Source organism: Vanessa cardui, chromosome 16, assembly GCF_905220365.1.
Source record: "Vanessa cardui chromosome 16, ilVanCard2.1, whole genome shotgun sequence".
Lineage (NCBI taxonomy): Eukaryota > Metazoa > Arthropoda > Insecta > Lepidoptera > Nymphalidae > Vanessa > Vanessa cardui.
In genome coordinates, this window is record NC_061138.1 from 3,042,900 (window position 1) to 3,069,631 (window position 26,732).

Here is a 26,732-nt window from a genome sequence, read left to right on the forward strand (position 1 = left end):
TTGTACAAAGGTAAATCCTTTAATAACAAAGTTTGGACAAATGTTTCGTACAAGGCACGATATTATTTAATACCATTCAAAAATTTACTCAATTCCTATGTTATCGATTTTTCATTTCAACGAACTGTCATGTCATTCAATTTGATGGATTTAATATCGAGTAAAATATTATGCGGATATATGTCATCGACAAAAAAAAATATGATTTTTTTAACGATCGATAATAGTGCATAATTTTAGATCGGAGCTAGCGTAGACCTCCACAAATTCATTTATTTAGATTGAAATTTGTAAGAGAAATGTCAAATATTTATTTTAAGAATATTCTACCCCGAGGAAATAGCGTTAACCAAAATAATCAAATATATTTAGAGTCAATGTTGGCCAAATCGAGGCACGGCAAATCTATTTAAACGCCGTATCCTAAAATGTAGGTTAGGTAAATATTGAAATAAAAATAGCAATATATACTTCGTATTAACTTCATATTAATAACCTATGCTAAATAAATAATAATATTATTAATCTGAAAGTAAATATGTCCATTTGTCTGTCGCTCTATCACGACCAAAATGTAGAACCGAATTTGATGAAATTTGGTATGAAGTGAACTTGAACTCCAGAAAAGGACAAGAGACTAAATATATGCTTTGATTTTAAAATTATTAAAATTCATTCCATTATTTATTATGACAGATGTTTCGATAACTTTACGCCCTAAATATCTTAATCACAACGTTTCATAATCTTCTAAACAAGATGCGATGCGAAAAATATTCACATTATTTTCGGTCCATTTCTTTGTTAGATAGAAATTATGCAGACTTGCTTTTAACGTTAGTATGAATATGCAAGTAATGGCTGTTACATTACGGTATGGCTAAGTAGACAATACGATACTGCTATACAGCAATAGTGCTCGGCATTATTACTGAAAGTATATTCTCTAAATAACACAGCAAACATAATTTCGTTCGTTCTTCAAAGCAAAGATGAAAAGTCAATTAAGATTTTCATTCATAAAATTATCTTTATAAATAAAATTTGTATTCTTGTATAATTTCAATGTATATAGATCAAAATTATATAAGAAATAGTGTACAAATTATGGCCGCCATTAATTAAGACAAAAATTAATTCATTCAAATATAATTAATGAACAGTTGTATATTTTACTAGGTATATATTATTTACTATAATATTTCAAAATATTACCATCAAGAGATTTAAATGAAAGCAACATCAAAGCAATTACGAAGTCCTTAACAATTTGTCTTTCTCTTGAGAAATTGTCGTGGAATTGAATCGTATAAAAATTAAATGTAATCCAAGAATATTGCGATTAATGGAATGTAATATTGAATTATTTAAAAAGATATAAATTTTTGAGTTTTACTTTAATTCTCATTAACATCGAAAATTGTTTTTTTAATCTGGAGGTATTAAGCCCTCAGCAATCATCTTTTGTCTTTTTGCTTCATCTCTAGCTCGCTTTTCTGCCTCTTTCTTCTCCTGTTCTTCACGTTCTTCTTGAGCCTTCTTTATTGCCATCGCAGCCAAAGTTTTCTGGTCCAGTTTGAAGAAATTAATAGGCTCTTTTATATATTTCTCATCTTTGGCGTTCATATTTTCAATAAACTTTACATAATTTATTGTTCCGTCTTCAGGATTATAGGTTTTATCCTTCATGGCCAGTCGAAGCCAATCGGCGAATTCTATCTCCAATAATGGCTCTCCCCAAGTCATGAGCTCTTCGCGCAAAAGTTCGAAATCAGCTACACCAGTTTCAGCATCATCGTGGCCTAATGCAGCAAAAGCTTTAGTTACTGCTACTTCAAAGTCATCCCCCCAGTTCATCTTTGCTTCAATCATGAACAACCATTCATGATATTCAACTGTATCAACAAGATCGTCTTCAAGAAATAATCTAAAAAGTTCTTTTATTTCGGCTCCCTTCGGATTGAAGCCTAGTTTCCTTAACATTAACGGAATCGCTTCTAATTTAACCTGGAAATTATCGATTGATAAAATACAAGTTCACATAGGTTATAGTTTATAACATTAAATATTCCTTCAAAACAATTATCCTTATACCTATATAATATATAAATTATACGAAATAAAATCAATATTAAATCTCAATCAGGCTATTGTACAAAGGCTGACATAATACGTATATTCTCAAAGTATTGTGTTCATTTCTTGACAGAAAAAGTCAATAGAACAACAGTATATTATAAACTAACCACAAGAATCTATTAAGACTATCGAAGCAGTTAAAGCAACGAAGACAAGACCATTTAAATATTATCTGGATAGTGTATACATACTTTTTCAATATTTTCTTCGTCATGAGCCTTAAACATTTCTTTAAATTTGGCTAAATCCTCAGGACCAAAGCAAGCAGGCGGAGGAGGAGGTTTCTTTGGTTTTGGTGGGGGTCCCATCGCAGCCTTTGGTGCTGGTGGTGGCTCTTTGCCTTTTCCTTTCTTCGGTGGCATTTTGATTTCGAAATCAAATTATAACCTACAATTTACATTTCTAAACAGTTGTTTTATATACTATAAAAGTACATATTTTGTCAATATTGATTGATCTGACATTACAGATTATTTAGAAAATTAATATATTGTCAATGAGAATATATATTTAAATAAGACAACTTGCATTTTGTGTACTACTCCGTTTTTTTTATGTTTTCTGCTAACATAATTTTATCCTCATTGACAGCAGATCATAGCAGTTTATTTTAATTTGATATCATGAAACAAATTCTCTTTACTTCATTTTTAAAAATAAATCTTTTTTTTTTCCACTGACTTGAATTGACTTCCAATGCACTCACGAATTTTAAATCTAAGTGGCCTAATTCAAACGTTCCACCTCGAAATAACAATCACATTAGACCGGCGCGTCAAACCACGGGGCCGATCCGACAAACAGCCCAACTGGAAAATAGTGCTGGTCATTCCCAACAAATCTAAATGACCACTTTACTGTGAGCCCTAATTGTCAACAAACCTTACGTATTAGGCGGCTTAGACAAATTGGAAGCGTCGGGATTGGCGCGGTTCTTTAATTTGATTGTCGTGGGCCTTGGCTATAACATCTCATTTCGCTTGAGGTCAATGTGTAATTATAGTGAATAAAGATCAATAAATTGGTAGGTAAGTCCGTTGCGTAGAAACACGTCTTACTGATAAAAGCTATTACCTTTTTGTGAGACACACAACACTGACCAGTAGCTATCGAAAATGTTAATCGCAAATAAAAAAAAATTTAAAACTATTTCTTTTATAATTTTGTACCTCCAATAGAGAAAATCGTCGAGTTGATATTTAATATCGATAGATAGTTCTATATAGTTATATATAGTTTAATCTAATCAATTTGTACAAATTGATTACATTTGGAAATAGTAGTAATTGTGTAATAAAATTACTCAGAATCGGTTTTAACCACGAAACTATTTAGTTCGAAGGTTTATAAAATTAAAAGATAAATGATGAATTTCAATTCAATGAGTAAAATAAATTGCGTGCAAAGGCGCTACTTCCCTGTAGGCGAACTCTTAGATACAACCTCGACTTATACCTTTTACTTATTAGAGACATTTGCTTATTTAGAGATTATATTGTAACAATTCGTACTGAATGGTTTTTTTTTTAGATCAACAGTTTGGGAGCATTAGTGCACCTTGGAGAAGTCTATATCCAGCAGTGAATAAAGTTGGCCAGTAATGATAATTAAATTCAAATATACTATTTTTACCAAAAATAATAATTAATCTATTTTAAAGGGCCCTGGGGCTTCTTCAGGCCATTAATTAATGTTCTAAAGGAGTATCGAATTTCGCTTCTTCTTTCATCCAGGCATCAAAATTAGACTGACGGTATGAGCGGGATAATTTACATGACATAAGTAAAAATACAAATTTTAGTAATTTAACATTTTAATAACGCTAACAATAGATGAAAACATATTTATAGATATAAAAAAAACGTTTAATATATATAATGTACAAAATGAAACGTAAAGAATGTAATCAAATACTTACTACAAAACATTTATATTAAATATACTCGTAACGAAAGAGTAAGATGGTGATTTTATGTCATAACAACTCAGTCAGTAACGTCAGTGCCCTGATGTCTTCAAAAAAAAAGTTTAACTAACGATTATTTTAGAGGTTACAGTTGAGTTACCCCGAGAATCACCCCTAGGTGTAAGAGGCCCGCATAGGCGGGCCGACCGTCAGGGCGTCACGGTAGCATGCGTAAGCGATCACGTGGCGTCCATCGAAAGACGGAGAGGGTACCGCTGGTTTTTTAGTGGGTAAACCCGGCGTACTTGGGCGCACTCGGCGTCCAAGGTTTCGGGGAGTCCCACACACCCCCCCACTTTCCATCACGTGGGGGAAGCGCGTAATGCGTTTTTCCAGCGACAAAAAAAAAAAAACTGGTTACAGTTGAGTTATAGTCTGCCACACTATAAAATCAAATGAACAGATTATGCAACGTAATTAAATTAATAACTATGATCGCGAGTGTAATAATCGTAGATCATTAAAATTGAATATAAAAACCGTAGACAGCAAGTTAGTTTCGTATAATTCAAAAGCAATTTTTATGAAAACCATCTTCTCAAGCAATTGCATCGTAAAACTGACGCTCGTCGGCGGTATTTCTTATAATGTGACCATTAAAATTTAAAACTATAAGACATTCGTTGAACTAGAGATTTAAAAGTTCAAATCTACATATACTAGCAAAATAAATATATTTTTGGTGTTAAAATTTTATTGAAATAGACAACAACAGCAGCCTGTAAATTCCCACTGCTGGGCTAAAGGCCTCCTCTCCCTTTGAGAAGAAGGTCCTTTGAGACGAATTATGTTTATCATTAAATAAATGTCTTATATTTAATTAAATATAATTGTTTAAAAAACTTAAATAATTTTTTATTAGATTTAAGAAAATAAAAAAGAAATCATAACAATTTAGGCCATTCGATATTCCCATATCAAGTTACTCGAACAATATTCTGATACTATTTTTAAGATAAACGTTTTCCCTTTAAGTAGTATTTAAAATCCCAAAATTTAATTAATATATTATTTCATAACATTTTTCTATGAAGTATTGAGTACTAATGATAAAGTGAGAATCTGACAAAATAACCTGCTAAGGTTCTTCCACAGGTTTTTTTTTTTAATTTTTGAGATCAAGGTTTATTCTTTATTTTAATTGTCAATTCATAAGTAATTTATAATACTTATTATTATTATTATATTAGCATTAGAATAAAAAAATTGAAATTAGGTTTTCAAGAACCCTCATGGGACTGGGTAGTTTCTTCTATAGTAATATAATTTTTTATATAATTCGTTTGTCTTATAAATAACGGGTATTTTAAACCAATGTCCGTCAGTCGCTACACAATTTTTAACGCGATTTTTGCTATAATAGGCTATTTAACAATGCAGAAAATAAATTGTGAATTATTGTAATCAGTGTAGATTATGAGTTTAAAAATGGTTATTTACTAACAAAACTTGAAAATAATACTTAATTTATTCAAAAGTCAATAAATAAAAATGCATTTTTTGCAATGTTTGTCACGTGACACAAAACGCTCCTGATTGGCCGGGCTTATGATGAAGTCACTTTCTTGTAAACCTTGCTTTTCTACTATATGTACCACAGAATAAAATACAGCAAAGTGACGTCACCGACTCCATTGCAGCGCCATATTGTCCAAGTAGCGTTTTCGCGCGTTATTAAAATATGGAATTTTTAATATGATATTTTTCGGCAAATATGTACTAGAATTAAAAAAATCTACTTTTACTGGCGTCCTTAACCTCTACTAAATAATATAAAATGGATTTTAAAAACCAGTCAAATAGCCTATTATGGTAATCAGTATATATTATGAGTTTAAAATAATTGTTTACCAACGAAAAGTGAATAGTAATAATGAATTTTTTAAAAAATCTATAAAAAAGATGCATTTTTTAAATGTTTGTCACGTGACACCAAACGCTCCTGATTGGTCGGGTTTAAGATGACGTCACTTGCTTGTTAACCTCGTTTGCCTATCGTATGTATATTATATGTACCACTGACTACAATAAAGGCAAGTGTCATCAGTGGCAAAAGCAATCCATTGCAGCGCCATATTGTCCAAGTAAGGTTTTCGCGTGCTTTTTAAATATGGAATTTTTAATTTAATCAAATAATGGCTTCCTTAACCTCTACTAAATAGTATGAAATGGAATTTAGAAACCAGTCAAATAGCCTATTTATTTTCCTCTTTAACAAGTCCAAGAAATAATCAAGGGGTAAAAATTATCCCTAAGATGTTTTATGAGTTTAATTAATTATCAGAATGTGATTTCTTAATAGTTGTTAAATGACGATTCAAAAATGCTTGTAAAAGCTTACTCGAATAAAGAATCTTTTACTTTTGATTTTAACGGTATCGCTACGGTAATAACGTAATAATAACACTAACGGCAATACCGGCCAAAAATTGCTGCTAGTTTGCTTGCATTATAATAGCTATTAGAAAATTATTAAATAAACAATAAAAATTTCTAATTGCTTCACTTTAAGTAAGCAGCGCGATACTTACTTAACTCTCGATTTCCAAAAATTGGACTCCTTGATTTTAATAGGATGGAATGGACGCCCGTTCATTTTATATATTTATAGATGACCTATTAACCAATTGATATCAAATTGGTTATTAATACTAAATTATTGAAAAGGGAAAACACTTATATGGAGATACATTAATATGTTTTCAAATTATATTCTTGAGGTAGTAATATTTATATTTTATTCTATATTTTAATTAATACCTGTTTCCGCAACAATTTCGCAAAGTCCGTCTATGGTTCAATTAATACATAGTGGCAACACTGCCTGACGCCAACTTTGACAGTTGTGTCGGTGCCGCAAATTCCTCGTCGTCGTATTCAATTAATAAATATTTGTAAAATCTATAAGAATTTCTAGCAACTAAGATAAAATATATCGCAAAGAAAATGGTAGCACGGGTAGCAGGAGTGTTCGATGAGAAATTGACGGAGGCTATAGCAAATTCTAAGATTCTAGTTGTTGGTGCCGGCGGAATTGGTTGTGAAATACTGAAAAACCTTGTTCTGACCGGCTTCCCTCAGATTGAAATTGTATGTGTAGTATATATTAACTCGTTTTCGGTGTTATTTTAATAAGTATATAATATTACGTTTAATTTTCAGATCGACCTTGATACAATCGACGTAAGCAACTTGAATCGTCAATTTTTGTTTCACAAGGAGCATGTTGGGAAGTCGAAAGCCCAAGTGGCCAAGGACAGTGCACTTAGCTTTAATCCGAACGTTAATATCATTGCGCATCATGACAGTGTGATCAGGTTAGTAATATATTAGGTTATAATCGTCATAAAGGTAAATGAACCCAAATCACTGTCACGAACTTCATTACTTTTTTTTTATTCTTAGTATGTTTTTTAGTAGTATTCATTTGAAATTAGATATTTGTAATACAAAGCAGATTAATGCTAATTAAAAAAAAAACAAAGTATTTCTATACTATATTATCTACTGCTAATAATGTATTTATATGAAAATAATATTTTTAGCAATGATTATGGAGTAAGTTATTTCAAGCAATTCAATATTGTGATGAATGCATTGGATAACCGGGTTGCCAGAAACCATGTAAATAGAATGTGTTTAGCTGCTAACGTGCCGCTCATCGAAACTGGAACTGCAGGCTATGCTGGACAGGTAATAAATTATTTGGGATTGCATTAGAAATTCGCATCCCGAATTTAAGGTTGGGGAAGGGGTGGGGGGTAAGGGGGGGTGGTGTAGTACCTACACCACCACTCCCCCCGCGCGGAAATCATTAGTTTTTTTTTTTTCAATTTTTAAATTTCAATACTAAAATCATCAAAATTCGTACTGTTAGTTAAATTTTGGAAGGGGAGAGATATAAAATTCCAATTATTGGTATACAATGTGATTTCTGGCGCTGCGCCGGCCGCTGCCGCGGCACGCTCGCTTCGCTCGCTCGGCTTGCGCAGCGTTTGGTCATAAAATCTAACCTAACCTAACCTATCCTTAGCTACTATAACTATCTACTATTTTTGTTGCCGGAGTGGCTTCGCCACTCCTGTGCCTCTCACAGCTGTTAATTTTGGGTGAAAAATAGAAACAACAATAGGTATATTTTAGAAATTTATAAGAACCATTTATCTGTATATATACTTGACTAAATTTAATAATGCGATAAATGGATCTTTTTTATATTTTATGTTATATTGTATTCTATTATCATGTTCGTAAAATCTTCTGGGTGATTATTATTTTCTTTACAAAAGAATCGCTTTACTTCAAAATTAAATTAAACTTTTACACGTTTTTTTTACTATAAATTAATATAGTAGGTACCTATTTGTTAAAGTATAATACAGAAAAAAGCTAATAAACATAAAAATAATGATTTAAGGTTAATTATAATGTAAAATATCGATCCGTTACACGTAACTTTAAACGCACATTAAAAAAAAACTATGGGTTTCCGCGGGTTGGGAGTGGTAAATTTTGAGAGAGGGGAACAACCCCTTTAAGAAACAACCCCTACTATCATCAAATTCGGGATGCGAATTTCTAATGCCGACCCAATTATTTTTAAATATTTATTTGCCAAACTAAATCTGCAGATGGCCAGTAGCATTCTGTCTGAAAGACAATATAAGCATGACAGTGGTGTGATTATGATGAATATATTTATGTCATAGCCATCATGCAACTATTTTGGGAAAAAATGGTATAAAAATGTTTAAATATAATATATAAAAAAAAAATAATGTTTTTACATATGCAATTATTCTTCATCTTTATCACATGATAATAATTGAAAACAAAGGATTTCCTCATTGTATTTTAAAAGAATGATGATTTTCAAATGAAATGAATGAAAAAACACTAAGTATACAATAAATTGCTTATTAAAGTTCTCTGATGTAATGGAAACATGAATATATAATGCATTAACCTGAAACTTGTAATTCCATAGGTTGAACTTATCAAAAAAGGTCTAACACAATGTTATGAATGTCAACCAAAAGCCCCACAAAAATCTTTCCCTGGCTGCACCATCAGAAATACTCCATCTGAACCCATTCATTGCATTGTTTGGGCCAAGCATCTCTTCAACCAACTGTTTGGTGAAGAAGACCCAGACCAAGATGTAAGTCCAGACACAGCAGACCCTGAAGCAGCTGGAGATGCAGGTGCATCTGCATTGTCCTCTGAGGGAACAGCGGCAGGCAATATTGAAAGAAAAAGTACAAGAGCTTGGGCTTCGGACACAAACTACGATCCCGAAAAGTTATTCTCGAAGCTCTTTGGGGATGATATTCGTTATTTGTTATCCATGGAGAATTTGTGGAAGAAACGTCGCCCACCCACTCCTTTAACATGGGATAATCTGCCAGGAAAAGATAATGCACCTGCCCAACATTCAGGATTACCTGATCAGAGAGTGTGGACAGTACACGAATGTGCACAGGTAATTTGATATAAAATGTACTAATAATATAACACTGAATATAATATCCACTAATGGCAAGAAGCCTTGTTCACATAGCCAAAGTAACAAATATCAAAATTAATTTTTACATTGTCAGTATACCACTAACCTTCTAAGATATTGTTTCATATTCCACTGACGTATCATATTCAACAAAGCGTTACTCAGTATTCTGTTTGGCAGTTAAATAACTAATTATGCTGGATATAAGTGAAAAAAACATTTTTATATATAAGTATATTGTAATGGTAGCATTTGAACGGTATATAACATGTGTAGTTCAATCTTATGAGAATCAATAATTTAATTACAAGGTGTAACATACTATCAATTGTTTATAAAAAAAACATCCATCACCTAAAATTAGATTATACAATTTACACTCAATGCACATTATTTCCCTTAATGTGATAGCAGAGAGAGTGGATTTATTTTGTTGCAGTCCAAATGGGCTTTAATAATTGCTACTTGTAATATATCCTATACAACACAGATAGTCATATTTTAAATATTGTTCTCTAAAGTGCCTTAGTATTAAAATGGGGACATTATCCTGTATACAATTTTGCTTTTTTTTATGGTATAGGTTGGCTGACGAGCATATGGGCCACCTGATGGTAAGTGGTCATCATCACCCATAGACAATGACACTGTAAGAAATATTAACTATTCTTTACATCATCAGTGTGCTACCAACCTTGGGGACTAAGATGTTATGTCCCTTGTGCCTGTAGTTACACTGGCTCACTCACCCTTCAAACCGGAACACAACAACACTGATTACTGTTATTTGGCGGAAGAATAACTGATGAGTCTGTGGTACCTACCCAGATGGGCTAGCACAAAGCATTAAATGAATAAATTGATACTATATTTTCACAGGTATTTGCCGCCAGCTGCAAGGCATTACAAACAGATTTGAAGAGTCGTCCTGATGGTGATCATCTTGTTTGGGACAAGGATGAGAAGAGCGCCATGGACTTTGTGACGGCATGCGCGAACATTCGTGCCCACATCTTCAACATACAACTGAAGTCACGTTTTGAAATCAAATGTAAATCTTTAAAATCTATTTATTATTGCCTTTTTTATAGTTAATATTAAAGTTGTCGTTTAATTAGCCTCTGTTAATCATAGTTTTCCATATTGCTTAGTTTTAATAATTCATTTAATACTATTTATATGTTAAATTAAAAAATGGTCTTGTTCTTCAGCTTGGGAAACTTATAAATCAATTGTATAATACAACTTATGTAAACATTTTTTACATTTTTAGCAATGGCGGGGAACATCATTCCAGCAATAGCTACAGCTAACGCGATTGTAGCAGGGCTGGCAGTAATACGTGCCCAAGCCCTGCTGAAGGGAGAAATCGAAACATGCACAAGTGTTTATTTAAGACCCAAAGTTAATCATCGTGGACAATTGTTTGTACCGGAAAAAAGTAAGTAGAAATACAATGATTCAATGCGTCATTTGTGACGAGAAAGTTGACGCGACTACTCAACGTGACGTGACGCAACTTTTTTAATAATATTATGTTACTTTAATTTTTTTGTTAATTACAAAACTAGAGAAAGGAGGCATCCTTTATTAAAGGTATTTTCCTGAGTTGAAATAAATTTTTAACAAATATTAAACCCCCTTCATTATAAATTAAAAAGCAGCAATGAGGTCTTGTTATACAAATAAATTTAACCAATTACTTTTTTTCCAGCTTTAACTGCACCAAACCCTAAGTGTTATGTATGCGCTCCGAAACCAGAAGTAGGTCTTGCTTGCAATATCAAACAACTCACTCTTAAAGATCTGAACACTGCCTTCAAAGAAGGACTCAACATGCAAGCTCCAGATGCAACCGTTGAAGGCAAAGGGCTTGTTGTGTTGTCTTCAGAACCTGGTGAAACAGACCACAACAATGAAAAAACTCTTGAAGAGATTGGACTCAATGATGGTTGTGCTCTGTTAGTTGATGACTTCCTACAAAACTATGAAGTTCGTGTCAGGCTACAACAAGAAGATGATGAGAAATCATGGCGCCTCGTAACAGACACAGATGCACCAATGCCAGCTCCAAAGGAGGACAAGACAGCTAATGGCTCTAATGGTGCAAAGGAACCAAAACCCGGTCCATCCCGTTCTAAAGAAGATAGTGATAGTGACATGGAAATTATTGACGAAGATGATGATGGTGAACCAACACCGAAACCACCAAAGCGCAGACGTACTGAAATAAGTGATGAAGTCGTTGAACTCTGCTAGTTAAATATCACCATTGTGTGTAAATTCTTATTGTTACATGCAAACGATGGTAACTAGTATTTATATTGAACTCTTTAAAGTGTAAGTACAGTTAAAATATATTTGTAGTGATTATATCTTTGTAAAAGTATTGTCTAAGATTATACATTTACTATGGTTATACCTTTCTACAAAATATCAATAACTTGTATTTTTATGATATTCAATTTTATTCATCATTTCAAACTATAATTGTTATTAATAATGTGCAAACATATGGTTTGCCTTGAGTATTGAAGCAAGTAAATTTTCTACCTTCGTGTATAGTGACTAAGATTGTGTCAATAATATTAAAATATTGTTCCAAATAAGCTAGCACAAGTGGTTCGAAATCAAATAATAAAATGATTCTCAAATACAATATTACTTTCAAGTTCAATTAAGAAAAGATTTGTAATTTACTGAATGAACAACTCATAATTTATAAGAATTTCGAAATGTTACTTCTCAAAAATAAAAAATTACAAAAACATTTAATTTTATTTCATTCTGAAACCTGCTACATTGTCAAAGATTTTATTGGAATAAAAATAGTGATCACACCATAATATTTATTTGGTTTGCTAAACCCAAATTAGTCATATTACCCATATAAACGAATTAAGTAAAATATCAACTTTATTATGATTAATTTTACATTTTATCAATGTAAAATTACATTCAATTATGTTGTCTTTTGTAAAATAAAATTCACATTAGAATTGTTCAGTAATCAACATAATTTTGCTTTTAAAAAAATTGTCCAATTAGAGAATAAAATGTCAGAAAACATGAAATACATCTCACAAGATGAAGGAAAATTAAATTTATATAGTTTGGACCTTAAATTACTCTAGTTACCATTGAATAATTTAACTCTGACCTGATATTGGTATTTAGGTACTTCAACTACTAAAAAAAAAAACATTGGAATGAAACAAAACTTTTTTATTCATTTTTGTATTAATATCTTATTGACAAAAATTGGTGGGTTAATGCTATCATAATCTGAATTATGAGAAAAAAAACCTTTGAAGTGTTAATCCTATCTGAATAAATTATAACATATACCTTAAGAAATAATGATAATAAATCATTCTAAATTTAAATCTATTACAAACACACACATACACATCTAATCTCAAATCAGTGCCTGCACCGAAGCATATAAGATTGAGAGAACAAAAATAATTCATACATAAAACAAGTAAAACTTTCTCTAGACAATTAATATTGCTTAAGAAAGTGAGTTTAGAATTACAAATATTTCATAGCTCAAGTGATTGATTACAGACATAAAGCAAGAAATGTTATTTATAACTTAATAGCTAAATAAAAAGACTAACTTATATATTAATAACTTAATGCTTAAGCTGTTATATTAAAAATGCAGTTTGATTTTTTTTTTATTATACCATGCAATGACATAATGAAGGATGTGATTTTTTTATGTTAATTGATGTATATAATCTACTACTAAAGTAATAGCTTTACAAATTTTTTTTTTTGTATATTTTAAAAAATCTTAATTAATATATATGTTAATAGACATACAACAAAACTACATTTAAGTACATTTTCATTAAGCAATATAATATTATCACAAAAAATTTAGTTTTCTGGTAACATTCCATATTCTATTAAAAATTTCTCAACATCAGTTGCAAAGAAATCTTCACCGAGTTCATTTGCAAGTTTTACAAAGTTACCAATTATCTGTCCTCCCTTATATACTAATAAAGCTGGGACTCCATCGATGCGGAAGTGACGACTCAGGCCAGTAATATCAGCAGCTATCCTACAATATTTTACAGCAGGATAATCAGGTGCTAATAACCTTAGACAGCCATCCATACTCTCACATGCTTTAACACCGTTATTATAAATATGTACAATGATTGTAACTTTGCTATCTTCCTTATCAATAGCATTTAAAAAGTCTTCTTGGCTGTTTAATGTTAGTACTTTGCCAAATTTAGGAGCCTTTTGTAATTGAGCCATTAACTCTTGCATTCTCTGTTGTTGATATTTCATCAAGAAATCTTCATCCATTAACTCATTTAATTCATCCTCTAGCTCATCAATTTCTTTTGCTTCTTCTTCTTCCTGTGCTGTTTTTACGGTTAGGGTAAGTTTCTTAGCAAGAGCAATACGCTCTTTAGCCAATTCTTTGCGGTTTTCAGCTTCTAACTGTTTAAATCTCTTCCAATCTTCAAGTACACCTTTCGGACCGGTATTGGTGGCGGAACCGTTCCAGTTATTAATAGGTGGAGGTTCTGCGCGCGCCGAACACATTTTAGACGCAGTCCCTTCCTCATCACCGCTCGCACTGTCTTCATCACCAGATCCCCCTTCATCTTCACTGCTGCTACAATAGTTTTGTAATTTCTCACCCAGAATTTTATCTTCCAAAGTAGCCATAATGTATGAAAATTTTGGTAATTCACAAGTTGGGTAAAATTGTTATAATAAAATTAATTAGAAAAAACAGCCACAATGAGTATTCAAACCTTTATAATTAGTACTACGATATTTATTGGTAGTCACAAAATAATGGCAATTGCGAATGCCATGCCCGTATAAAGTTTATTGTAATTATTAAGTATACCAAAAAGGCTTAGGAAAGAATCGAGAATCACTAAGTACAAATATAAGTAACACTTTGGCTAATGCTATAGTATAGATAATATATTTAATTAAAAATGTCAAAGTAAACTGTCAATTGAACGGAACACGATGCCAAGAGTGATTTATAGGTAGTAGTATGAAGTATACTAAAAAATCATATTATTTCATTAAATAGCCGGATTAAAGGTTTATTAATGTTTTTTAATAATCACAAAAATTTAAATATCATTTAATAAACCGCAGCTACCATTTCGTTAAAAACGGGGATTGAATAAAATAAAAACAATCGGAAAAATGTAGCACTCCAATAATGCGTATGCGAAATTCTCATTATTAGTTGTTTATGGTAATTCGTATGATAAGTTACAACACTTAATATTAATTGTCATTGTCACTTTGTAATCTTTTGGTTCTATACAATACGACGCGGCTTTTAGCAATTCGCGGCTTTTAGTTCAGTAGTACTAAAGTAAGACTTTTGTTCGAAATATTAATGTGCTGTTACATTTGCAAACAAAATTAACAAAACATTACCTTTCAGATAAAACAGAAAAATGGCGGCGGCTATGCCTATTAACCCTAAACCATTCCTCAACAGCCTAACGGGCAAGTCTGTTCTTGTTAAATTAAAGTGGGGTCACGAGTATAAAGGCTTATTGGTTTCAGCAGATGGATACATGAACTTACAACTAGCCAATACAGAAGAAATTGTTGATGGATCTTGTACAGGTTAGACTATTGAAATTTTAATATTTATTATAACCTCTTAGTGTTTTTAAAAGAATTAAGAAGTAAATAACTTTTTTAAGAGCGGACAATTTCTTATTCAGAGCCAATTTCCTTTTAATCGTCTTTGATTCTTTGTATAGTGTGTGTATAATAATCTTTTACAATAAAAAAAATATTTAAATTGAGCGATGATTTCTGAGATGATTTCAATGGTAAAGACATGTTCATTATATGACATTACATCATATTATGATGTACGTTCTATGGTAACTATATTATGTACTAAAAATTGTATTTATTAAATTGTAATAACATTTTTTCTAGGTAATCTTGGTGAAGTTCTTATAAGATGTAATAACGTGTTATATGTTAGAGGAGCAGAAGAAGAAGACGAAGAAGGTGAAATGAAAGAATAAATTTAGATATTATTGGTAAAAAATTAAATTAGGAATGTACATTTAAACATTTTTATCCATCCTACTGTCACTTGCGTGAAAAAAAAACACCTCTAAGTTTGATGTTAAAAATCAAAGGGGAATTAGTTGAAATACCAAGTTATTCAACAAAACAGTGGTCAAAGTAAATATTCTAAGAGGTTAATTAAGGTCTCTTACCAAGGTAATTATAATGCTTAAGTTGTAACTCTTTTCAATGGATATTTTGAAAATGTGATTTTTCCACCTAAATATAAGATTTAAATATTGTTTATTTTTTATTTCTTCTATAATTTAGAAGTTCCCAACACAAGTTATGTTTATGTTTTTTATATTCTCATGTAAACCTCATGGATGTTATAAGAATATCGATGAAATCATAAGAAAGGATATCTATGAAATAACAATTGTTAGTTAAGCAATTATCTGTAAAATTCACATTGCAATCAGATGCTAGTATAATCCATCCATATGTACTGACTGGGTTGCACAAAGCCCCATCAAATAAAGTTATTGATTCCCCGTACATACAAGCTCTTTGTGGAAGTTACATTTCAAGTGGATGACAAATCTTATTCACAATAGGCTATTTGACTGGTTTTTAAAATCCATTTTATATTACTTAGTAGAAGTTAAGGAACCCAGTCAAAGTTGTTTTTTTGTCATTTCTAGTACATATTTACCGAAAAATATATTAAAAATTCCATATTTAAATAGTGCGCAAAAACGCTACTTGGACAATATGGCGCTGCAATGGGGTCGGTGACGTCACTTTATCTGTGGTACATATAGTAGAAATGCAAGGTTTACAAAAAAGTGACTTTATCATAAGCCCGGCCAATCAGGAGCGTTTTGTGTCACGTGACAAACATTTGAAAAATGCACTTTTATTTATGGATTTTTAAATAAATTAAGTATTATTTCCAACTTTCGTTAGTAAATAACCATTTTTAAACTCATAATATACAGTGATTACAATAATTCACAATTTATTTTTCGCATTGTCGAATAGCCTATTTTTATTAATAATCTTATTGACAATTAACTTATTCTTTGAATAAACAAATTTGAAATAAGACAAAAATCATTCACAGTTGAAGTTGTATAATATCATCAACAAATATTTACAGAGATCACAACATTTATGGTCACACACACAAGGCCTACAAATAGGTATTCATCTATAAATGCATTCAATCACATACATATCTGACTCCAGTTATATATATTTGAGTTGCAATATCAGCATATCAATCTCCTCAAATACCCAATCAGATATCAAGGTGCCAATAGGCAATTTTAAAATTTATTGTGTATATAAGTGTGGTAACACTTAAAGTAATACACAGATATTATTTGACACATGAAAAATAATTTCTACAGTGCATTACAATATATTTCTGCTAGATAAAATATCTATCTATTTTCTAAATGCAAGTTCAAGTAATTTAATACACAATAGCTTAAGGATTGCTTCTTTTTCAGAAAAACAACACATATAGCAAACCTTGATATAGATATAAATTGATGAAATTCTTATATTTTATAATAATAGTATATACTCTTATTTTTATATATTTTTAAAAGTGTAGCTTTCAAACTGTAAGGCAATTTACATATTGTTTTTATACTGCGATATACATCTTCTATTTAAATATATTTATTTTAAAATACAATATTAGGTGAGAAAAAGTAGTATAAACCCTATTTGTATAGTTATTGCTTGTTACTTTTTATTAAAATTTAAAAAAACTGCGCTGTTAAATATGTACAGATAAAAAAAAATCTAATAATATTAAAGTGTAGCAACACTGAGGTAATATAAAAATATTTTAAAATTACACTATAACAATATGTTTATTACAACAGTTTAAATGCAGATAACTCGGAACAATGCAGACCTATATACTGAAATATTTATTTATTTTAAATCCACTATATATGTTATTTTAATTTGAATATTCAATTAATTTTGAAACCTATTTTGTTTTACATGATATCATCTTAATGTAATGATTAAAATTTTGCCAACATTTTTTAATTGATTAAAATATGAGATGGCTAAGCAATACATAAAAATTGATATATTTGAAAATGTTTGATGTATTCAGCAATATAATTATATCTAATAAAAATAGGCAGTGAGTGCTATAAATCTTTTATCTAAATAACTTTGTTCTACCTCTACAGAACCGCCGACTTCTTGAGCAATGGAAAGTATCTGCAATAAAACATTATCATTATAAACAACCAATATATCAATCAAACTAAATTGAAACAAAATTTGTTGTAGTTTGCAGACATCCTAGACACTATCCACTTTTTCTACTACTTAAGATTTCAGTAATATCAAGTCTGACACAACCATTAGCTTATTTTGCTTTTCAAATTTTATACAAAATATAATAATACCTGATCCATTCTTGTGTTTCTCGGTAAGTACAGTGCTATGTTCGAGTTGATATCCCGAGCAATCCTCATTAATTCTGATGCTGGTTTGGGTTCCAGCATAGTTTCTATGTCATATTCATAATTCTGCAATATGGAAATACATAGCTATAAGTATAAAATGTCCCTATGCTTAGTCATCATTTATTATGGTTACTTGTAAAAGTTATTTAGCATGTTTTTTTTTAAATATTGACTTCTCTTTCTGTTACCATTGATTATTCATTTGAAAGAAGAATACAGTATTATTTTCCAAACAACCACTTGACAGCATTTAAAACCAAGGTTTGTAATGAAGATCTTACTGAACATACAAGTCATTAATTAAATTCGATTTCATCAATCATGTATTATAGTTAATGAATATACTGTTTTTTTGCTTAAATTATTCAATTAATGTATGAATTCTTTGTATGGAACTGATCCAGTTTTAAGAACAAGTATGCCAGTGTAGGTACTGGCACTGATTTGCTGTCCCATTTAAGTCCACAAATAAGAAATCTAGCTTAGAAATTCTTTTGGAAGTAGCCTTAACTAAATTACACATTTCTATAATAAATAAATAACTCACATCAGAATAGTTCGGCCCTCCCCAAGGAGGACTTAAGAACACCATGTCTGCTGTTAGAGTTGGTGCTATTTCAAAAAAGTCTCCCACTATGAACTCTATTCGATCTGCCACACCATAAACTGCAGCGTTGTGCTTTGCCATTTCTATCTTTGCTGGATCGATATCTATGGCGGTTACTGGAAAAGTTCAAATAAAGGGTGTAAGTTGGTGTTTTTTATATATTTAGCATGTTTTTTGAGGATATATGCAATGAGGTTTATTAGTAGAAATGACCATAATACTAATATTGCATCTACACTAACATTTCATTTTTTAATCAAATGTTGTTCTCAGTTGTTGTTGTTAGTTGGTACAAGTATTATTAAAAAAGTAATTTCTACATAATGAGTTTTATTTTTTAACTGGATTTTTATATGATTATCACGTAATCACATAAAAAAAAAGATTGAAGTGATAATGGCATGGGCAAATGGACATAGACAAGACAAAATATTTTTTTTTTTCCGTTTTTTTCTTTCCTTAGAGGGAAAAGGCAAAAGTATTACACCGTACAGCCAACAAGACAAAATAAATTAAAAAAAAAAACAGGTTTATTTAGTGTTACCTTTCTTGCACGTGAGCGCGAACTGTATGGTGTTCCCGCCGGCGCCGCAGAAGGCGTCGACCACGTGGTCGCGCCCGCACTTGTCGGCGATGTGGCGCGCCACGCTCTCCGGCGTCACGCTGAACCAACTCTCGCGGTCCAACTGTATGCCTTCGTCGAAGCTGCAAGTGTTACCACGGTTGATGTTAACAATTAATAAATATTATATTATCCTATAAAATTTTTAGTCCCGATCACTTTTAATTAAGTTGACATTAAATCGAGTTATACCCAGTTTTGTTTATGCTATTAGTTGACATACACATCCATCTCCCATAGACAACAGTGCTGTAAGAAATATAAAAATTAATATATATTATATTATCCTATAAAACTTTTAGTACCGATATAGTCCAACTCTTGCAGACCAAAAATTTACTTTTCACATTTAATTAAGTTGATATTAAATCGAGTTATTTATTTATTTATTTTGGAAACATACAGTAACTATTGAATACATAAAAATTTTAACACAAAAACTATTACTTAAATCTAAATTGTTTCCTATGTTAAATAATTCATACAATTTTTACAGTTACAGTATAGATGCAAATAATTATTATTAAAATTTAATTAAAATTTTAAATTTAACAATCTTCAAAGCTAATTTAAATTAAATTAAATCGGACTTTTAAAAATAGATAGACATATTATATTGACATTGACTAATTAAAAATTAAGTAAGGCAGTAAATAATATAGTAAATTAAAAATAATAAATTCACACAATAATTCACATTAATAGATAATATTTAAAACAATACACTAAGAGAATACCCAGTTTTGTTTATGCTATTATTTGACATACACATAAGTATATGGGCCACCTGATGGTAAATGGTCACCATCTCCCATAGACAATAATGTTGTAAGAAGCATTAAACATTCTTTTCATTGCCAAAGGACCACCAACCTTGGGAACTAAGATGTTATGTCCCTTATGCCTTTAGTTACACTGACTCACTCACCCTTCAAAACGGAACACAACAATACCAAGTACTGTTGTTTGGCGGTAGAATATCTGATGAGTGGGTGGTGCCTAAACTAAAACCCAGTTACTATAATCTAGATAATAATTTTAGAGATAAATATTAACTCAATTGGAACAGAGAAAAGGTATAGTACGACACAACTTAGATGTCGCATCGGCAAAATTCGTAAAACCGATCACATCCGAATTGAGTATGCTATACCAAATTATCAATATTAATTTCTCATGCGAATATGATCTTTGCACAAACGTAATAACTTGTTATATCATAAGACCTAATATACTCGTCAATTTGACGGGTGGATTTACATGCACTTGCTTTCTCTAAAGCGTCAATCTATAGCGACGAATAGCGCCGAATGGCGCGATAGGGAGCTATTTCTATTGGTTGTGTAAATCGGCAGTAATCGATTTTAATTTCATTCCATTGCATTTTCCGATGCTACATCTAATTTGTGTCCTACTATATGTAATTATTGTTGCTAAAGATTATCTTACCGATGAAACAACGAATGTCGTTTCTTCCAATACTTAAACATTTTCTCATCTCCTTTGAGCTCTACTGGCATGTCTGTTGTATCATAGTCCTCCATTCGAGGATACCTTTTAGGTCGACGCCTGCGTTTATTAAGACCTGAAAAACAATACATCAGATTTACAATACATGTTTTCTCAAGATAATATACATATAGAAAACTTACTTGTTATTTCGACATGAGTATCTGTTTGTTCGTCGTTTTTGCTGTTAATAACATCACTCTGTGGTTCAACGTCTTCTTGTAAAATATCTGCAGTATTTTCAGATATAGTTTCGATTTCAATCTCGTTATCTTTGGATTCATGGTTTTCTGTGTTTTCTGTTTCTGTGTTTGTGCTTTCTTCTAGTTTGTTTTCTAAGTTATTTTTCTCACCATCTGATTGTATTTCTGGACCATCATCATCCGTAAGCATTTCGCCTTCATCCTGTGATTCTTGATTCTGAAAAGAATTATCATCATTATTGCTTGATTTTAAATTTGGAATCATTTCAATGTAAACTTTATGAATTAAAAAAATGTCCGAAGAATGTCTAATAGCACATTTAGATTTTATATTATAGCTGATGGAAGCGATTAATTTATTCTCTTAATTGTATCTCCTAATATCTTTATAGATCAGGCGTTATTGCTTATTCTACTGGAATATTTCTACCAAGAAAACTTTAATTTAGGACAACGGAAAATGTATTATCTCGATAGATTGATATGCTTCACACAAATAACTTCACATGAAACACATAGTTATTCTTTTGTACTGGAATCTTACGTATATAACATTAGCGACCCGCCTCATTTTCACGGTCCAATACAAAATGTATTGCGGAATGTCTTGCAATATTCACAGTTTTTCAGACATTCTCTCCTATATTATCCATGATATTATATACAAAAACTATTATTTCGAATCACTATTAAAAATAAACCCAAAATCCTTTGCATAATTTTAAAAAAATCTAAGCATACATAGGGACAAGCAATTAAGAGACTTTGTTTTATACTATGATAAGACAATTGGTAATGAAAAACTTTAAGAAAATATTCGCTGACCTGTTCCAAGTGATACGGTTTTCCTTCATCGTCAAAGTATGTCTTCTTCGACGTCCCGTTTCGCTTGTACCGCGGCGGACGCAGTCTCCCTAACCGCTTTCTATAAATAAGCTGACCCTTCGGTATCTTCTCTGAGTCGAATGAGAAACCCATGATTTGGAATGTCGATTTAACTTTCTCCGAATTCACCTCTTCGTCGTCGATTTCATGGCTGTAATATAAAATGAGACCTTACTACATAGGATCATTTCTATAGTAAGCTCTTCACGAGATCAACACACTAGAGTCGACATGGTCCAGTGGTTAGAACGCGTGCATCTTAAACGATGATTGCGGGTTCAAACCCAGGCAAGCACCGCTGTTTCATCTGCTTAATTTGTCTTTATAATTCATCTCGTGCTCTGCGGTGAAGGAAAACATCGTGAGGAAACCTGCATGTGACAAATTTCATAGAAATTCTGCCACATGTGTATTCCACCAACCCGCATTGGAACAGCGGGGTGGAATATGTTCCTAACCTTCTCCTCGAAGGGAGAGGAGGCCTTCAGCCCAGCAGTGGGAATTTACAGGCTGTTGTTGTTGTTGTATATAAAATGATTAACTAAAGTGATGAAAATGAAACGAAATATGTTTCCATAATATATTCTAAATCCTAAAGCTAAAAGATTTGTTTGATCAGCAACATTTAGAAACCTTGGATATTAAGAAGATCTTTTGGTAATTAATTGAGAAATATACTTATTTAATTTTACCTTCTCTTTAACGATACCGGCTTTTCTTCAGGTGGATCGTCGTCTCCATCATAATAATCGTGTTTGGATACATTGCTATTGTTTTGCAGATTATTCGATCCAGTTGTATTTTCATTCTTCTCCAATGCCAATGACTCAGACTTTTCGTTATTAGTTGTTCCATCTTCACCATCAAAGGCTTCATCTATCGACTTGTCCTTTTGTTCTTTGAGTAAATTTTGCAGCAGTACACCCACTGAGCTTATGATGCGATTACTTGCATTTTTAGTCCTCCTTTTTGGTTTGACGACCTTTTCTTCTAAGTTAATTTTATCGATTTGTGTTTGAACTTCAATAACCGAAGGCAGTTCCTGTGAATTCCCTTCACTATTCTCACACTCATTATCTAAACCTTTCAATTCTTCAATTTTACTCTCTTGTACATTCAAAGCAGCTATTTCTCTGTTTCTTATTTCATGACATTCAATATAATTTGCGTAGTGCAAAGCATATTGTTCGCCAAAATGTTTCTTCCATAGAAATTGCCAATATTGTTCAGTATCCAAATCTTCGGATGGCATTTGTTCTGTATCATCAATATTTACGATCCTTGTCTGATCATTAAATTGATCATCAGATGTTGACGTTGATGATGAGACACTATAATCATCTGTTGGAGTTGATTCTGATGTTACATGACTGGAAGTAACATTGTGACTCGAAAGAGTTAGTTTGGTCACATTTGTCATCGAATCTGTACCTGGAAGTGTTCTGGGACTTACAATTCCATCGTGTTCAGAGCAAGAACGTCTTCTACGTGCTGGAAGCCACATTTCATCTTTGTCACTTACTTTCTCACTTGGTTTATCATATTTATCTTCATAATTCTGGTCCTTACTGGCCTTTTTGTAAGGATTGACTTTAGAATCATAAGAGAATTTCCTCTCCCTCATGACATTAACATCATCGCGTTCTCTGTAATCAACTACGTCCTTATTACACAAAGGCTCGGCTGAGTGCTGTTTCGGAATGTTGTTATCATCCAAAACTAAATCATTGTTTTCATCTAGATATGTTGGATTGATGTAGTCACTGTACTTCTTAATCCAGGAAGCCCAAATAATTCTTTCACCGTTAGAAGCCCAGAATTTTTCCCATGTATTATCTGATAGGTAATTTTCATTGGTATCAATGATATCCTGTTCCATTCTTTCTATTTTGTCAAGTGTGGTGTAGTCGGAATGGCAGTCCTGATATGTGAGGTCAGCGCCACTGTCGCTTGGTTGAAGAGCATGGGATGGGAAACCATGTATTTGAGTAGGATCTAGCTCATCAGTTGAACAATAATTGTCAGTATGAGATGCACTACAGTAGCAACTGGCACCTTCATCTTTCTGTGAATAGATTTTTGTGTATTAAAGAAACAAACATTAAAATATAACAAAACGACAGATAAAGACCTTTTTGGAAACAGTGTAAACAATGTATATTGGAAACATTGTAAACATTATTTTATGATATTTTATTATATTTATCATGTTATATTTGTCATCAGATACAAGACTTATCCAGTTTCCAAAGCTTAAAAAATTTAAATTTCAAATAAATTTGGGATAAGCATTATTATAAAGAAAACTCTTTAGACAAATTTTGCATTTGTTTTGGTCCTTAAACAGAAATAAATCTACCTCAGAAATAAATTCTGTGTAGGAGTTATGATAAACACAATATGATAAAAACCTTAACTTGAATTATATATATATTTTATAATTAGCTTGTTAAAAAGAAGTGATATAAAAATCCTACCACTACAAATTCTTCCAACTAAGCATTATCTAATCAAAGATTTGGTTCAAGAATATGTGGCAATTGGTTAAGAACAATGAGTTATTTAGTTCTTCGATTAAAATTTATATTCCTACGTTATCCTTCACTTCTTAGGAGGCAAACATTATTTCTAAATATTTAATGCAATCCATAAATATTTGTGCACCCAATAATAAATGGCTTGATTAAAATACTCAAAATAAAGTTATCCATAGAGTAAGAATAATTATATATTCTGAGAAAACATGAATTTAAATTATATTTATTTAGACTATTTTAAATTGACTGAACTAAAATAATTTATTTAACTAACTTTTACTCTGTATGATCATCAACAAAATACTTAGAGAATTAATTCTTCGTTCTTTGTAGAAAAAATATGATTTAATTTCTGATTCAATTTTAAAAATACATTAATGAAAAAAATATTTGAATTAGTTAATTGTTACAAATGTCATTTCATTTATTTGAGTGACTTAATTGTAAATTTTTTTTTAAGATAAAATAATTTTGACGAAATCTAATGAGTAAGTTATGGGGTCAGAACCTCAAAAATTTGATTCAGCTTCAATTAAACATGTAAGTAAAATCGTAGTATTGTATTAATTTTATGATTTTAGAATTTGAACCATAAAAAATACATACCTCACATTTAGTCTTGTATGAAGTGTCAACCGAGAAATGTACATGAGAATGATCGTCAATATCCTGCGATTGAGAGTCGGCTGCAATTTCTGCTTCACTTTCAGTACCATATTCCTTTTCTGCATAATAAGTCCTTACTCCATCTCTAAAACATTTATTTTTCTTATTAATATTTTTTAATTGCAAAAGATTTATCATAATATTATTAAGATATTATCACTGTCATGATTTATTTGTATTTTAAAAATTAATATCAAATACTTTATACTAATAATGTAATAGTGCTGCTCGAGTTAATTAATCAAATTGTACAAAATAATGATTATATTATTTTTATCAACAACCAAAATGTTATTTCTACTACTGAACAATACTACATAGCTGAGTAATATTAAAACCATTCATTGATGAACTGCAATATAAAAAAAGTCTCTTAACATTATGATATTTAAGACTTGTTTATAGAGAATTTTTAAATAATAAAGAAATCTTAAATCAAACGTTTCTTGTATTGATTTTTTAAAAACTATAATGAATGATATTCTAAATCATGCACTAACCTTATTACAGCTCGACTACATAAACAATAAACGTAATTATCGTCGTAAAATTCCTCATCATCGTCAAAAAAGAAATGAAATTCGGCTAAAGGCTCCCAACGGTGGTAATGATCGTAATACTCCGACATCATCACTAAAAGAAATATATTTTTGTGAAATTTATTGATATAGATTATGTTATAATTATGTTTTTATTTAATAAATTAACTATACGCGAACCTGCTTAAGTTAAATCGAAACTCCCTTAAAAGTAGTACCAGACTACCAGTGGAAGTACTTACTACCTGCTGCTTCTTCTTTCATTTGACAGTTATTGACAAAAATAATGTCATCTACATATTCCACAGGTTAACTCAACGTGAAGAGAAATCGAAGAATTAGGTCAAAATAATATATCAGGTAAATTTCAATCAATATCTCTTCAAAAGGTATCTTAAATTAAAAATAAGTCAAACATATGTTTTAAATCACTATTTTTCACTCTAACTCCTTTTGCTTCTCTTGCACATTTTCCTTTACTTAGGTTTTCCGTTAAAATTTTAGACTTTTTTCTAAAGTTTTCGTTTAAATACTTCATTTAATGGTATCTAAATGGGGCAAGAATGCTAGCAGCATTTCCCCGTTGAATCGCAATTCCGATCCTCTGGGCAAAAAACGAACCAGCCTTCCTGTCGCCAGTGGAGGCAATGAGGCGCTTTTTGCACTACTACTCCAAGGGCCAAGAGTTTCGACAAAATAAATAAATTATATATTATATTGTGTTTGTTTGTTTGCACTGTGCCGATTTTGATTGGAATATTAATTTTTTTTTTTTGTGCTGTGATTTTAAAATCTTATAACACGGTTATCAGTTACTATAATAAGTCAGTTATTATAATAAGAATCTAATTTTAAGTTAGATTAATAAAGTAGTATGAAAATAGGAGCAGTTATCTTTATATAGTATATTTTGTTTATGTATGATTCTGGCATTTCGACTACCCCTATGATATAAATATATAACATATATATTTAATTTAAACTTACCGTCCATTTCGAAAGAATGGGGTTTC

At 31.1% G+C, this 26,732-nt stretch overlaps 5 protein-coding genes and 1 pseudogene across 5 annotated transcripts; 3 read left to right on the top strand and 3 right to left on the bottom strand.

The window, feature by feature from the left end:
* Positions 1-1,299: 1,299 nt before the first annotated feature.
* Positions 1,300-2,581, bottom strand: LOC124536482 (myosin light chain 1/3, skeletal muscle isoform-like). The gene is made up of 2 exons (XM_047113034.1): positions 2,331-2,581; positions 1,300-2,007 (listed from the first exon to the last, which is right to left on the bottom strand). The coding sequence occupies exons 1-2, from the start codon at positions 2,499-2,501 to the stop codon at positions 1,429-1,431; spliced, it is 750 nt and encodes a 249-aa protein (XP_046968990.1). The 5' UTR covers positions 2,502-2,581; the 3' UTR covers positions 1,300-1,428.
* Positions 2,582-6,923: 4,342 nt separating this feature from the next.
* On the top strand, positions 6,924-12,379 carry LOC124536240 (SUMO-activating enzyme subunit 2). The gene is made up of 7 exons (XM_047112740.1): positions 6,924-7,195; positions 7,268-7,422; positions 7,651-7,798; positions 9,093-9,587; positions 10,491-10,662; positions 10,885-11,052; positions 11,326-12,379. Exons 1-7 carry the CDS (start codon positions 7,052-7,054, stop codon positions 11,868-11,870), a joined length of 1,827 nt encoding a protein of 608 aa, XP_046968696.1. The 5' UTR covers positions 6,924-7,051; the 3' UTR covers positions 11,871-12,379.
* A 440-nt stretch (positions 12,380-12,819) lies between these two features.
* On the bottom strand, positions 12,820-14,586 carry LOC124536250 (phosducin-like protein). Its single transcript, XM_047112756.1, has one exon. The coding sequence runs from the start codon at positions 14,307-14,309 to the stop codon at positions 13,500-13,502; it is 810 nt and encodes a 269-aa protein (XP_046968712.1). The 5' UTR covers positions 14,310-14,586; the 3' UTR covers positions 12,820-13,499.
* Positions 14,587-14,843: 257 nt separating this feature from the next.
* Positions 14,844-15,815, top strand: LOC124536251 (small nuclear ribonucleoprotein F). Its single transcript, XM_047112757.1, has 3 exons — positions 14,844-14,985; positions 15,058-15,245; positions 15,570-15,815. Exons 2-3 carry the CDS (start codon positions 15,071-15,073, stop codon positions 15,659-15,661), a joined length of 267 nt encoding a protein of 88 aa, XP_046968713.1. The 5' UTR covers positions 14,844-14,985; positions 15,058-15,070; the 3' UTR covers positions 15,662-15,815.
* Positions 15,816-16,766: 951 nt separating this feature from the next.
* On the bottom strand, positions 16,767-26,007 carry LOC124536228 (trimethylguanosine synthase). Its single transcript, XM_047112719.1, has 11 exons — positions 25,900-26,007; positions 25,681-25,813; positions 25,121-25,265; positions 22,670-24,042; positions 21,918-22,128; positions 21,033-21,309; positions 20,830-20,965; positions 19,303-19,463; positions 18,699-18,874; positions 18,092-18,214; positions 16,767-17,900 (listed from the first exon to the last, which is right to left on the bottom strand). The coding sequence occupies exons 2-11, from the start codon at positions 25,809-25,811 to the stop codon at positions 17,805-17,807; spliced, it is 2,829 nt and encodes a 942-aa protein (XP_046968675.1). The 5' UTR covers positions 25,812-25,813; positions 25,900-26,007; the 3' UTR covers positions 16,767-17,804.
* On the top strand, positions 22,143-22,221 carry LOC124536551 (annotated as a pseudogene).
* Positions 26,008-26,732: the final 725 nt, after the last annotated feature.